At 41.5% G+C, this 16,070-nt stretch overlaps 1 protein-coding gene across 7 annotated transcripts in view; it reads left to right on the top strand.

Moving 5' to 3' along the window:
• Positions 1–16,070, top strand: part of LOC110505192 (protein diaphanous homolog 2) — a 648,044-nt gene that overhangs the window by 466,006 nt on the left and 165,968 nt on the right. For all 7 annotated transcript variants that reach the window (XM_021584239.2, XM_021584242.2, XM_036969763.1 and 4 more), the window contains one exon: positions 9,173–9,297. In XM_021584239.2, the coding sequence (XP_021439914.2) occupies positions 9,173–9,297 (125 nt within the window). The remainder of the gene's footprint in view (positions 1–9,172; positions 9,298–16,070) is intronic.

Below are 16,070 nucleotides of genomic sequence, written 5' to 3'. Positions count from 1 at the left end.
GCTTCTCAAATCCTGTTCCCTATTTCTCTGTCTCCTGCCCTCTGATTTTGTCCCTCCCTTTCTTGTTATCTCTCTCTCTCTCTCGCTCTCTCTCTCTCTCTCTCTCTCTCTCTCTCTCTCTCTCTCTCTCTCTCCCAGTCACACTCTCACTTTCTTCTCGTTAAACATGTACAAATAACATTTCTTACACCCAGAAATATCTTGACACCAATGGCTATAGCATGGCTGCAGACTAAAGTGTAGATTGTTGAAAGAATAATTGACATGGTTTTGCATGTGTAAGGGGTTACCTGGGGGTAAAAATGTGCGCGCTCATCCAGCTTAGAAACACACGTTTCAATGCACGTTTTTAAAGACACTAGCAGGTCTTGCTGACAGTGGTCATTAGGATAATTCACCAGCCAGAAATCATTTTCTATGTGAAGAAGTGTACATAGGCATAGTGCTTGTGTTTTTTCTCCCTCTCTTTGTCCATAGGAAATGTGCATTCTGTAGATACCAGTTGTTTGTTGAAAGTTGTCCCTGAAAACAGTATTATTTTGGTGTTCATTTTACTAATGATATCCCAAAAGGATCCCTACTTCGTGCTGAACATGCTTCCTGCAGCGCCTTATATTATAGACAGAGAGGAATGGTAGTCTTATGTAGATTTATTTTCTAAAAAGCACGAACTGACCCATAACAGGCCCTTCCTTTTTAAAGTGACTTCAAAAGAGAAATTTCCATATTTTTTTGGGGAGGCCTTTGTTGTTTATATTGCACTTTGCATAGCGACAAGCAATCTGATTTTCCTTCTGAAGCTACGATAAAGTTTACCCTAAAAACACTAATTAACACCGCTTAATTAGAAAATGTTACTTTCTTAGCCCATTCCCTAACTCTCATCCAAAATGTTAAATTATAGGCTCCCAGTGCATCATTTTAATGTGCTGAATTATAAATGTTGGTTTTAGTAGACACAATACATTACGTTATACCATGGCATTGTTGAATACTGGTTTCTGATTGGCTTGGAGGGCATTCTAGAGTGTGCATTATTTCCTTCTTGTTATTATTATCATTGTTATTATAATGCACAGTAAGTCCCAGTCGGTATTTAATAGAACGTTGCGGCCCCGCCCGCTCGTGGGGAAAGCAATCGTTGTTACATTAGTTACCCAATTGGCTAACAGCAAAACGTTTTAAAATGCAATTCTTTAGTTTGTCTGCTTGTTTTAGTCAGTTATAAAACTACATTTACGAAAGATACAACATGTAGAAAGATTACTTTCCAACACTGCATGCTTCCAAGCGTTCTCACTACATAAAAAAACATCTAATATCCCAACATACGGGGCGTCCTGAGGACATTTGGTGATGTGCCAATTAGGTCTCTTAAGGGTTTTGGCGTCGACATTATCTCACTGACGTTCTCGGTATGACCTTTGTCTAGTTTCCTGTATGCTCCTGGGACATCACAGAGGACCGTTTCAGGATATTTTTAGGACATTCTCAGGACTTTCATTTCACTAGTCCTTAGGATTGCGCTCTTGGGACGTTGTGTCATGGTCCCCTGAATGTTCTTGGGATGTTGTGTCATTGTTCCCTGCAGGTTTTGTTTAGTTCCCGTTCATTTTACTAGTTCTTAAGACTGCGCATGATGGTCCCAAGGGATTGTTCTCTGGGATACCTTTTTATAGTTCCTGGTTTGACCGAGGACGTATTTAGGATGTTCTTGGGACATCGTGTCATGGTCCCCTGATCTTTCTTGGGACGTTGTGTCATGGTCCCCTGGAGGTTTTTGTCAGATGATGGGCACAGGTGTCCCAAACCATTATAAGTAGAGTCATATAATGGCATTTCTTTTTAGGTAAGTTGTTCAGTTAAAATAGTGCAAGAGTCTTTCATCAATGACAATATGGTTATATTTGACATGATCAAATCAAATGTTATTTGTCACATACACCGAATACAACATGAAATGATTACAAGCCCTTAGCCAACAATGCCGTTGGAGAAATAGAGTTAAGAAAATATTTACTGAATAAAATATAGTGAAAAAATATATATAATAATCTAAATGTAACAGAAGAAAATGACATCACAATAATTGGGCTATATACAGGAGGTACCGGTACTTACTGACTTTATTGTCCCCATGGGGACATGTTGTTGCAGTGTCATGTACACATTTAAAGTGGTGTTTAAATACAAAACAAAATTGACAACACAACTTTCATAACAGTTAGATAACAATAAAATAAATTATCATAATTATAATAAATGAAACAATTCAAGACTAGCCCGCTGGCCTTACGGAGTCAATATGTACATTAGCCCGAGCTATTTAGGAGGGATATCACACCTGGCACAAACGATTGTCTAGTTCTGTTTTTCCTGCTGAGGGGTGCCCTATACCTGCGCCCAGAGGGGAGTAGTTCAAAGTCCAGTTAGAGGGGGTGGCTTGGGTCTAAAATGATTGTGTGAGCCTTACGGAGGGCCCTGACCTTAAAGATCTCATCCAGGCCTGACTGTTTGACTCCAAGCACCTTGCTTGCTGTGGTAATAATCCTTCTCAACATATTTCTCTGACTGACAGTGGCATTGTCAAACCAACACACAATACAAAAAGTTTAAATTACTCTCAATAAAATATTTGTAAAACAGAGTCAGTATAGAAGTCTATATTAGAAGATCCCAGCTTTTTGAGAAAGTACAGTCTCTGTTGGCTCTTTTTGTAGATCAGGTCTGTACATTTAATCCACTAAAGCTGATTGTCCAAAAGGACACCCATATATTTGTATTCCTCTACAATTTCTATATTCTGACCTCTGATGGATGTTGCAGAGGTAGGTGTTGTACGCTTCCTGAAGTCTATGCACATCTCTTTGGTCTTGTTGGTATTGAGGACCAAGTGTGATTCCTCACACCAATCTACAAAGTAATCTAGGACTTGGCCATAATGGTCCTCGTCATCATACAACAGGCTGATCAAGACAGTGTCATCAGCAAACTTAACGAGGTGTCTGTCAGTATGGGAACTAGTTCAACTATTTGTGTACAATATGTACAGGAGTGGGGACAAAACACATCCCTGAGGAGAGCCTGTGTTGGTATTGTGTATATCCGACATATGGGGACTTATTTTGACTCGCTGTGAGTGTTGGCTCAGGAAGTCCAACAGCCACAAAACCAGTCCCCCATCTAAGGAGAAGTCCCGAATGAGTCTCTGTGTGGGGGTACAGGTTGGTCGAGTTAATTTGTAAAGTGACTATGCATAGATACTAAACAGCGAGTAGCAGCAGTGTAAAAATAGTCTGGGTGTCCATTTGATTAATTGTTCAGCAGTCTTATGGCTTGGGGGTAGAAGCTGTTAAGGAGCCTTTTGGTCCTAGACTTGGCGCTCTGGTACCGCTTGCCGTGCGGTAGCAGAGAGAACAGTCTATGACCATTTTTTGGGCCTTCTTCTGACACAGTCTGGTATAGAGGTCCTGCATGTCAGGAAGCTTGGCCCCAATGATGTACTGGGCCGTACGCACTACCCTCTGTAGCGCCTTATGGTCAGATGTCAAGCAGTTCCCAAACCAGGTGGTAATGCAACCAGTCTGGATGCTCTCGATGGTGCCTCTGTAGAACTTTATGAGGATGTGGGGACCCATGCCACATTTTTTCAGTCACCCGAGGGGGAAAAGGTGTTGCTGTGCCCTCTTCACAAGTGTCTTGGTGTGTTTGGACCATGACACTTCGTTGGTGGACACCAAGGAACTTAAAAATCTTGGCCCACGCCCTGTCGATGTTAATGCCTGTTCGGTCTTCCTTTTCCTATTGTCCATGATTAGCTCCTTTATCTTGCTCACATTGAGGGAGAGGTTGTTGTCCTGGCACCACACCGACAAGTCTCTGACCTCCTCCCTATAGGCTGTCTACATATTCATTATCTATGACACATCTCTGCACTTAGCAAAATAATGCCATCCGCACTGGTATTTTAGTCATCAGTTAATCAGACTATTTTCTCATTGATTTCATGAACTTATTTCAGACATTTAGTTTGGGTTTTCAGTATAGTTGTTTAATGTTGGTGGGGCATATTATTATGTTTAATGTTACCCCTGAATCACTATGATAAATATATTTGTTTTTCTTCAGTGTATTTTTAATAGAGCTGAGATTTACTTTGTGCAAAGTGTAGGAATAGGCCTACAGGTGAAATGTGTCATTGACACAGGCATGGTGGCGTGGCAATAAGATCAGAATGTCGTGAACCAAGAGATTGTGAGTTCAAATCCCAGGGGAGGACATAATAATAATGACTGTATGAGTAAACATACACAATGTAATTGTGTATGTTGAAAGCATTGTTCATGTGTCTGGTTGTCCCTAGCATTTCCAAAACACAAAGAGTTATGACTGGATCAGTGGTTCACCATTTAGGGCCTTGATGGCTTTGGTAACATTACAAAAGGATGATGTGTAATGAAACTGAGGTGTACGTACCCTGGGTAAAATATAAAAATCATTTGTGGGTAGGATGTTTCTGTGCGACCATCAATTGACGTCCTCAGGACAAACTTGGAACTTGTCCAAGACCTCCAGGGGACAATGAGACAGCGTCCTAAAAAATTGTCCTTAGGGACATCCCCAGGGCCAATCAGGAACTTGATAAAATGTCCAGGGGACCATGACACAACATCCTGACGACTTTAGGCAACCATTTTGTGAAGTCCCAGGGACGTCCTAACGACTTATTATTGTTTGCAGGGTATGCTCTCTCCAGTTCGTTGACATTTTGCAGTTAGGCTTCATCATAGTGCTGTAAATGAGTCTTCTGGAGAATCTCAGTTAGCTAACCCCCTGTGTCTCAGTGTGATGGCTACTGAAGCCAATACAGATCAGCTACCTCAACTCTGTTATTAGCCAAGCCTGTACTCCTGTCATTCAGACACAGACCCCTTTGAGTTTACCTGAGTTCCCTGAGTTTCGTTGGCAAATGATGAACGGTTCCCAGGTATGATGCATCTGTGTGTATCTAATCTATCCATCTCTGCCTGTCTGTGTGCCCACCTCTCTAGCTCTTCATTTCCCCCTACTATCAGTGCTGGCTCAGATCACACTAACAACAGTTTGGGTGCTCTCTATGGCCCTATCAGTGCTGTAGTTGGGCTGTGGTGCTGTGTTGACTGCGGGCATGCCGCCCCGCCCCATCCCCTAGTGTCCCCAGGAGTAAGACATAACCCTCGGCTTTGTGGGCCTTGAATGGTGGGGGGACACTATATCCCCAGTCACCAGATCCCTCCAAGCATCCCACTAATGACCTCACCCTCGCTCATCCTCTGCATCGTTGCTACCGTCGCTAGATTGATTTGTGGCCCCGGTGTAACTGTGTATGCCTCTGTGTACTGTTAGTGTTTCGTCCACCCACTCACTGGGCAGTGGGATTGTTAGAAAATACAAAATAAAACCAGGTGGGAGCTGTATGATGGCTGTAAAGAAATAATAGGCTTCCCTGGTGTCAATGAGAATACCCCTTTCTTAATAGTTTCCACACAGCTCGTTGGATGGGTTGGGAAACATAAAGGGCGCTGGGCCTGGTGGCAAGCATAGTGGTGAGTCCTGACATGTTGTTTGCCTGCCCTGCCATCATGTATGACTCGCTGCAATAAATGTAGAAGATGCAATGAGAGACAATATTTTTATTTCACACGTTACAAGGGCATCATATAGGCTAGACATGGTAGGCTCAAAAAGCAATTGAATACCACATGTGGCGCGCGGACATTGCAAGACAGGTACATTGTGGAGACATGCTTTGAAGTAGGTTTTTATTACTGAATATTTGAGTAAAGATAGGCAAGTCCAATTAAACACTGAGGCTTGATTTGACATTTCCATGTGAAGGTTTATCTAAATAGCATGGGATGGCTTTGAACTAGTCAAGATGGAAGCACTTTTATAAAGGAGGATACTTTTAACATCCTATACTTTGATATTATTATCCATGCTGAGGCTTACCACAGCCACTGCCCACAGCCCAATCCATTGTAACTCCATAGAAGTCTTATTGTTTAACTATCTGTCACTATTATTGAATGAATATGTTCAGTCTAGTGGAGGACTCTTGATAAAGACAAGTACAAGTCAAAAATATGTCTCTTAAAAAGTCTGTAAACGTTTGCGCTGTAACCTCTTGGTGTCCACTCTGTGACGCAGACCCAGGCAAAACATCATTGACCCATATATTTGCCTGTGACCAGTTCACACACCGTGTAGTCATAGTCGGAAGTGTCTGTGTATTAGTAATAGGGATGTGAACCGTAAATCTGTTAGCCACCGAAAATACATTTGACCGGTCATGCTTATCAGTCTGTAGGTTCATATTCATTTCCATAATTTGGGGTAATTAAATTGGCATACAGAGCCCAGTTTGAGGAGTGGGATAGCCTATTTCCTGTCAGGCAGCGCTAGAGCAGGTTCTTAAAAAAGCTGTTACTAGAGTGAAATATGTGCCCAGTCATTGCGCAACAAATAACAATTCTAAAAGCAAATGCATGCTAGAAACTGTATTGATGGCCACGATTAAAACAAGCTACTATTTTGATTTCTCGATCTCAACTCGTAATTGATAGCCTGGCGCTGTCAGCCACAGTTGTTTTATAAAGACTTCCTCAAGCCATTATTAAACAGCTTTCTTTGCTCCTGTTCTATTGATTATCATATTAACTTTATTTCGTTGTCCAGAAGCCAAAGGCACAATCCTATTAATATCAGCAACCCATCCTAGTTGTTGTTATTAGTTTTCCATCCAAGTTTTATCTCTGTCATATACAGTGGGGCAAAAAAGTATTTAGTAAGTCACCAATTGTGCAAGTTCTCCCACTTAAAAAGATGAGAGAGGCCTCTAGGTACACTTGTATCATAGGTACACTGTATCATAGGTACACTTCAACTATGACAGACAAAATGAGAAAAAAAAATCCAGAAAATCACATTGTAAGATTTTTAATGCATTTATTTGCAAATTATGGTGGAAAATAAGTATTTGGTCACCTACAAACAAGCAAGATTTCTGTCTCTCACAGACCTGTAACTTCTTCTTTAAGATGCTCCTCTGTCCTCCACTCGTTACCTGTATTAATGGCACCTGTTTGAACTTGTTATCAGTATAAAAGACACCTGTCTACATCCTCAAACAGTCACACTCCAAACTCCACTATGGCCAAGACCAAAGAGCTGTCAAAGGACACCAGAAACAAAATTGTAGACCTGCATCAGGCTGGGAAGACTGAATCTGCAATAGGTAAGCATCTTGGTTTGAAGAAACCAGCTGTGGGAGCAATTATTAGGAAATGGAAGACATACAAGACCACTGATAATCTCCCTCGATCTGGGGCTCCACGCAAGATCTCACCCCGTGGGGTCAAAATGTTCACAAGAACGGTGAGCAAAAATCCCAGAACCACACGGGGGGACCTAGTGAATGACCTGCAGAGAGCTGGGAACAAAGTAACAAAGCCTACCATCAGTAACACACTGCGCTGCCAGGGACTCAAATCATGCAGTGCCAGACGTGTCCCCCTGTTTAAGCCAGTACATGTCCAGGCCCGTCTGAAGTTTGCTAGAGAGCATTTGGATGATCCAGAAGAAGATTGGGAGAATGTCAATTCGTCAGATGAAACCAAAAAATAACTTTTTGGTAAAAACTCTCGTCGTGTTTGGAGGACAAAGAATGCTGAGTTGTATCCAAAGAACACCATACCTACTGTAAAGCATGGTGGTGGAAACATTTTGCTTTGGGGCTGTTTTTCTGCAAAGGGACCACAACGACTGATCCGTGTAAAGGAAAGAATGAATGGGGCCATGTATCGTGACATTTTGAGTGAAAACCCTCCTTCCATCAGCAAGGGCATTGAAGATGAAACGTGGCTGGGTCTTTCATCATGACAATGATCCCAAACACACCGCCCGGGCAACGAAGGAGTGGCTTCGTAAGAAGCATTTCAAGGTCCTGGAGTGGCCTAGCCAGTCTCCAGATCTCAACCCCATAGAAAATATTTGGAGGGAGTTGAAAGTCCGTCTTGCCCAGCAACAGCCCCAAAACATCACTGCTCTAGAGGAGATATGCATGGAGGAATGGGCCAAAATACCAGCAACAGTGTGTGAAAACCTTGTGAAGACTTACAGAAAACGTTTGACCTCTGTCATTGCCAACAAAGTATTGAGATAAACTTTTGTTATTGACCAAATACTTATTTTCCACCATAATTTGCAAATAAATTCATAAAAAATCCTACAATGTGATTTTCTGGATTTTTTTTCTAATTTTGTCTATCATAGTTGAAGTGTACCTATGATGAAAATTCCAGTTTACCTATGATGAAAATTACTATTTAAGTGGGAGAACTTGCACAATTTTTGACTGACTAAATACTTTTTTGCCCCACTGTATGGAACCTCTCACATTAGGTGTACAGTTTAGAACTGTGTTTTCCCACGAATTCCATTTTGGCAAATGTTTGAAAATTATATTTTATTAGCAGCTTCATTACAGGAGTTGCATGTTCAATAATAGTCTATAACCTTTTGACTGTAAGACGATAGGCTTGCTATTGTTGCATGTTGCCATTAAGCTCTTAACAAAAAATGTCCGTTCCTTGAATGCTTGCATACTATTTTCTGTTGGTCATGTCATGTTACTGTTTGAAAAAAATGTAACCGTTTGTTGACCGGTTAATGAGGGTCAGTTAGTCAGGAGCAAAATTGACTGAAATGTGCATCCCTAATTAATAACACTAAAGCCTATACATGGCACCAGTAACTACTCTCCTGTCCTGTCTGATCCCCTAAGACATTCACAAGTCTTTGAAGTCCTCACTTGAAAGGGTTGATCTGAATAGTGAGAGTGAGCAGTCCAAAGGAACTCTGTAAACAGTGATTACAGACTGATTAATGAGCTCGAGCCACTCTACCGGGCACACACTGACGCACGCACACTCGCTTTTCAGGCCACACAGAATGTTGTGCTGAGGCAGATTCTGGTGTGAACCAACTCAGCCTAACCTCAGCAAACAACGCTGATTGGAACAATCTACATCAAAGACATTCATATTTATAGATATTCAGTTCGTCTGCCATGTATTGAACTTTTATAATACAGTATATTAATGATATAAGTATTTTCTCCATCTTTCTCCAGTTTCTGCCGAGATCCTGAAAAGCAGTCTGAGCACCATGGAGCGACACATCCAGAGGCTAGAAAACGACATTGAGAATTTCCCCAAGACAGACGACAAAAAAGATAAGTTTGTGGAAAAATTGTCCATATCCTTTACATGTATTTCATTGATTCCTCCCCTTGTCTTATCTGCAACTGTTGCTGAAGTAGAAAGCCATGCTAGACATGGTTTGGCCATTGGGCGCCTGTGGATTTGCCACCAGAGAGACTGTTCTGTGCTTGTGTTCTCCCTGGCTGGAAAGAGTAGTTAAGGGCCATACGTGTGACTAGTAGTACCCAGGGGCTTAAAGGAATGGATATGGCTGCCTTGCCACTAGTGATGTTTATCAGATCTCCTCCTCCTCCTCTCCCCAGAGAGAGTTCAGGCCTGGAGCTATTTTTACCACCACTCCACCACTGCCTACCCTCCGGGACTCTAATGGGGGATCGTTCCCCCACGCTGACTTATTGCCACCTCCTGATTTCATCTCCCGACCGGCCACAGCCCTCTCCACACAGACCTTCTGTGGGCTATCACCTCTCATGGCCCTTCTCTATTTTCGATAACAGAGTGCTTTCACTTAAACTCAAGCGGTTCGGCTCTCAAATCAAATTAGTGATGCCTGAGCACTTCTCAGTGTCCATTTTAAGGAGGACGGCGCCTCGGCAGAATAGGTTTGTCTAGATATATGGCACTTATACACACAATATAGGGTCTCATTGGGGCTATGATACCTCCTATCGATGTCTGCAGTAAAACAGACGGAATTCCTGTATCCTCTGTCTCTCGATATGAGTTACCACATTTATTAAGGGAGTGCAAGAATCATCAATTCAAGGGTAATTCATCAATTCAGGAGGCATTCCATATGTTCAATGCTCACACTTAAGATGGTGTTTAACCTTAATTTGAGTTATTTCTTAGTGTAGTCAAAGTGGAGATTTATTTAAGCTTGCTTTGCACTTTGGCTGGCATAAAAGTAATAGCCAACTCATACATTAGCAATCTGCTCCCAGTCAAAAAAAATCTCTGTAATTAAAAAACAGAGGCTCCGGCTAAGACCTCCTTTGCAGCTCTGAACCAAACAGGCAGAAAAGGCAGCTCAAGGCCCCTGATGTCAGTATCGATTCCGGGGCTTCTTGTAGAATGTGAGCATGAGTGAGATGAAATGGAGAACTGCAGATATACTGCAGCAGTGCTTTCCCTCACTGTCTGGATCGTGTCCCCAGAGAGAGAGAGAGAGAGAGAGGGAGAGAAGCTGCCTGGAAACGCCCCACTTCCTCCCACCTCCTTCCTCACCTGATCTGGCATCAGAACCAAAATGGAGCCTCAGTTGCATTTGCCGAACACATTTTAGTGACTGCCTCATTGTGAAAATAGCTATAGAGGAAATATTGAAATGTGTTGTTTTCTTAGCTCCATTTTGTAGCGTTCCCACCTACCCTCTTTCTCTGTGTTCAGACAGATTGAGGGTGAATGACAGGGGATTGTAACCAAGCTACGCTCACGCCTTTGCCCATGACAGAGTAGGCATTGTTATCCTTGATAAAGAAAGCCAGAAAGCTGTTTTGCTTTTTCCTTTGTCACCCACAATCAACGTTGGGAGTCGAGGTGACTCAAATAGCAAGGAGGAGAGCATATCAGTGTGTATCAGTCCTCCCTTCTGCTCTCTGTCTCTCCCTGTTAGCAAACACCTCACTCTTTCACCTCTAGAGTTTGACCTGCATGTGACCTTTTTTTCCGGGTAATGAAGTGATAAAGTTAATCTGCTGGTCAAAATAACATTGCTCAACCGCAACTAAACAAATCAGTTCACATGATTAGGCATCAAGGGTAATTCGCAAGGTTTCTAAATAATAGATGTGTGATCGAAGGTGCATTTCTTTGTACTGTAGGATCCTGAACACACTTCTCCAGGTGTGTTGAATGTTTCACGCCCCTTCAGTTTTTTCCTTACAATTCATGATGTTGAACTGTCAAAAAGGATGAAAATCGCCTTTGCTTTGAATCATCCTACTCTCTTCTTATTTTCTCCTTGAACATTGAAGTGAACATAAACAATAGTGTTGTGAAAGGTTTTCACATGCAGAACATTGTGTGTTTAAAAAAAAATGCTTGCTAAGATATCAGATCTACAGTTGTGCCCCTGGGTAAGAGAGGGAAGTGAAACCATATGTGTGAGATAAGGAGATGGAAAGACTGCTTGATTTTCCCAGATTTGATGTGCTATGTTTTATTTTGACTTTGGCTTAGATAACCATAATCCATATAACACATTGTAGGGTGTGTGAAACTGACAGTTTGAAATTCCTAGCCACATTGTTTGCGGTTTTTGTAAAGATAAACCAGCCAAGTCAAACGCCAACATACCTTTTTTAAACTTCTTACTGGGATTAAAGAAGGCCGCTGATGCCTTGAAACATGACCGATGAAACAACAACAACAACAAAAGCAGAAAAGGTCATGCATTTGATGGTTGAGCAACCCTGAAAAAGTTGCTTATATCATCTTGACTGTAGAGCAGTGATAAATGAGGAAGTGTGTATGGTAGAGTTTGTCTGCGTGTGTGTGTGTGTGTGTGTGTGTGTGTGTGTGTGTGTGTGTGTGCGTGCATTTGTGTGTGTGTGTGTGCTTGTGTTTGACAGAGTCCCTTTGGCCTTTTTTCTAAGACTTGCAGCAGTTGCCAATTTTAGGTTTTGAAAGGTAACAATGAATGTATCAAAGCAGCACAACTTTAATTCACCTCTTGAGGTTATTATTGTTTTTATAATGAATATGAATCTGTTAAATGTTTCTAATTAATTCAACTGGCTTAGAGATTATGAGTTAGAATATCCACACCAGCAAATGGTGAATACCTCATATACTTTAATTCACAGATTTCAAATGGCTGCATTTACCAGTTCATATCTGCAGTCGTTATCTACTGAACAAGACAGCCTGAACCCAACTCCTAGTACTTTCTGGCCTCTCACACACCCCAGCGGAGGTATTTAATTTAGCTTTCCGTATTTATTTTTCTCCCTCCACTACCGTAATGTATGCAAAGTACTGAATGGGGTGTTTGTTCAGCAGTTTAGTGATATCTATCTATCAGATTTAATGGTAGCCCACAAAGGCTGGGAATTGAGGCATTGGCCCCTGGGGGCTACTAATTCACTGGAGAGGCTTGAGTGGCTTGGTTGATTCCAGCCCCCCCCCCCCCCCTCCTCCCCTTTACAGATCTATAACTAGTGGATATGAAGGAGTAGGACTCTGAGGGAGGGACAGACTATAGGGACTGTGGATAACATGCTGGGTTGCTAATGGGAGTGTCGTGGGTCGCCGTGGCAATGAGAAGCAGGGCTGAGCATTGATGGACGGATGGCCCCTGCGGTACTCAATGCCATAGTTCAGCCCGCTGATATTTAGCTTAACCTTTCAGCCCCCAAGGGACCTGAGAAGTCGAATTCAGCTTGTGTAATTTTGAACCCCTCCCCTGACACATTAAGACCTGTAGCTGTGCTTTGGTCACGTGGGGCTATACTGTAGCTCACTGCATTCGCTGTGTGGTGTATTGAAATAAGTATACAGCTAAAAGCATCACTTCTTATCTGAGGTAACTCCCCCCAGGTACAATACATTGTATAATGTGTTTAATAAAATTAATTAAAATAGAAGAACATACAAACAGATAAATTGCATTGTCTTCCCATACATACTTGTTATCTTGGAACAGTATAAAGACAAAAGGACAGGAAATTAATTAATGGATTGCCACTCACCCCATGTTCCCCCTTATTGTACAGTGATTTGTCCTTTAAAAGTTGCAGCGTACTGCAGCACAGCTTGCATGGTGCCGCAGAATTCTTCAACCACTGGTACCATTAATGCTAGTTAGTGCTAGTTTGACCATAAGAGGGCATCTCTGAGAAGCATTTGATAGCCTTCAATAGAGGCTGTACTAGAAAATGTAAAAGTTTTTTTATAAGAACATAGTATATGGGACTGATTTTAAGAAATGTTGCTTAACCTGTCTGGGCGGAACCTTGTTCCACTAGCGGAACCCCTCGCCAACAGCCAGTGAAATTGCAGGGCACCAAATTCAAAACACAGAAATCTCATAAATCTAATTTATCAAACATACAACTATTAGGCAAAGATAACATTCTTGTTAATCCAGCCAGTGTCTGATTTCAAAAAGGCATTACAGTGAAAGCTCCACAAACGATTATGTTAGGTCACCACCAAGTCACAGAAAAACAGCAATTTTTCCAGCAAAAGAGACGAGTCACAAAAAGCAGAAATATAGATTAAATTAATCACTAACCTTTGATCTTCATCAGATGACACTCATAGGACTTCATGTTACACAATACATGTATGTTTTGTTCGATAAAGTGCATATTTATATCCAAAAATCTCATTTTACATTGGCATGTAATGTTCAGGAGTTCCAAAACATGCAGTGATTTTGGTAGAGAGCCACATATATTTGCAGAAATACTCATAATAAACATTGATAATAGATACAGTGCCTTGCAAAAGTATTCGGCCCCCTTGAACTTTGCGACCTTTTGCTACATTTCAGGCTTCAAACATAAAGATATAAAACTGTATTTTTTTGTGAAGAATCAACAACAAGTGGGACACAATCATGAATTGGAACGGAATTTATTGGAAATTTCAAACTTTTTTAACAAATCAAAAACTGAAAAATTGGGCGTGCAAAATTATTCAGCCCCTTTACTTTCAGGGCAGCAAACTCTCTCCAGAAGTTCAGTGAGGATCTCTGAATGATCCAATGTTGACCTAAATGACTAATGATGATAAATACAATCCACCTGTGTGTAATCAGGTCTCCGTATAAATGCACCTGCACTGTGATAGTCTCAGAGGTCCGTTAAAAGCGCAGAGAGCATCATGAAGAACAAGGAACACACCAGGCAGGTCCGAGATACTGTTGTGAAGAAGTTTAAAGCCGGATTTGGATACAAAAAGATTTCCCAAGCTTTAAACATCCCAAGGAGCACTGTGCAAGCGATAATATTGAAATGGAAGGAGTATCAGACCACTGCAAATCTACCAAGACCTGGCCGTCCCTCTAAACTTTCAGCTCATACAAGGAGAAGACTGATCAGAGATGCAGCCAAGAGGCCCATGATCACTCTGGATGAACTGCAGAGATCTACAGCTGAGGTGGGAGACTCTGTCCATAGGACAACAATCAGTCGTATATTGCACAAATCTGGCCTTTATGGAAGAGTGGCAAGAAGAAAGCCATTTCTTAAAGATATCCATAAAAAGTGTTGTTTAAAGTTTGCCACAAGCCACCTGGGAGACACACCAAACATGTGGAAGAAGGTGCTCTGGTCAGATGAAACCAAAATTGAACTTTTTGGCAACAATGCAAAACGTTATGTTTGGCGTAAAAGCAACACAGCTCATCACCATGAACACACCATCCCCACTGTCAAACATGGTGGTGGCAGCATCATGGTTTGGGCCTGCTTTTCTTCAGCAGGGACAGGGAAGATGGTTAAAATTGATGGGAAGATGGATGGAGCCAAATACAGGACCATTCTGGAAGAAAACCTGATGGAGTCTGCAAAAGACCTGAGACTGGGACGGAGATTTGACTTCCAACAAGACAATGATCCAAAACATAAAGCAAAATCTACAATGGAATGGTTCAAAAATAAACATATCCAGGTGTTAGAATGGCCAAGTCAATGTCCAGACCTGAATCCAATTGAGCATCTGTGGAAAGAACTGAAAACTGCTGTTCACAAATGCTCTCCATCCAACCTCACTGAGCTCGAGCTGTTTTGCAAGGAGGAATGGGAAAAAAAATCAGTCTCTCGATGTGCAAAACTGATAGAGACATACCCCAAGCGACTTACAGCTGTAATCACAGCAAAAGGTGGCGCTACAAAGTATTAACTTAAGGGGGCTGAATCATTTTGCACTCCCAATTTTTCAGTTTTTGATTTGTTAAAAAAGTTTGAAATATCCAATAAATGTCGTTCCACTCCATGATTGTGTCCCACTTGTTGTTGATTCTTCACAATAAATACAGTTTTATATATTTATGTTTGAAGCCTGCAATGTGGCAAAAGGTCGCAAAGTTCAAGGGGGCCGAATACTTTCGCAAGGCACTGTAGGTGCTGCTATATAACTGTGCCACCATCCTGATAATGTAATGATATTGTGGAGTTTATTATTTTTTTTAAAAGCGATTGTAATCTGAATAAAGGCCAAAACAATATATGTAAAGGCCAAAACATGTATTTCTGTTTTTAGAGGGAGAGAAATGCTGGGCCAATTGTGGGCCGCTCTATGGGACTCCCAATCATGGTCGGATGTGATACATAATAATAATAATACTTTTTGTTGTATTATTTGTTTTGTCTTTTCTGGTGGATTAAACTGAAATTGCAACCAATCACAGCCGGTCGTGACTAAGAACCTAACTAAGAAATACATTTGACGATAGAATTCTCCCCCTACCCTCCTGCTAGGCAGGTCTATTGTCCAGCTACCTGCTAATAGCCATAATGGCGCTGTACAACAAGACCATGTATGTTTTGAAAGAGTATTTTCCAGTAAGCAATCATTTTTTTACCTTCGTTAGACAACTTTGTTCCAATATTTCTGTAATTCAGTGATATTTATTCCCATAGTAATTTGTTATTGATCCTTAACTAAATAAATATTGGCATTTTGAAAGAGTGTTGTCATTATTTTATTAACAAAAGCATAAAGATGCCATTATGAGTTACATTGTTTTAGTTTGAACATGCAGACTGGCACTAAGAATAGCGGGAACGTTTCCCTTGTCAGCGCCATTATTAGTGCAATGCCCCTTAAAGTGTTGTGGCCCCTCCTGTGCCCCCTGCC

This window comes from Oncorhynchus mykiss, chromosome 31, assembly GCF_013265735.2.
Source record: "Oncorhynchus mykiss isolate Arlee chromosome 31, USDA_OmykA_1.1, whole genome shotgun sequence".
NCBI classification, from domain to species: domain Eukaryota; kingdom Metazoa; phylum Chordata; class Actinopteri; order Salmoniformes; family Salmonidae; genus Oncorhynchus; species Oncorhynchus mykiss.
Note: the sequence above shows the minus strand (reverse complement) of the source record. Positions and strands in the feature narration are given on the sequence as shown.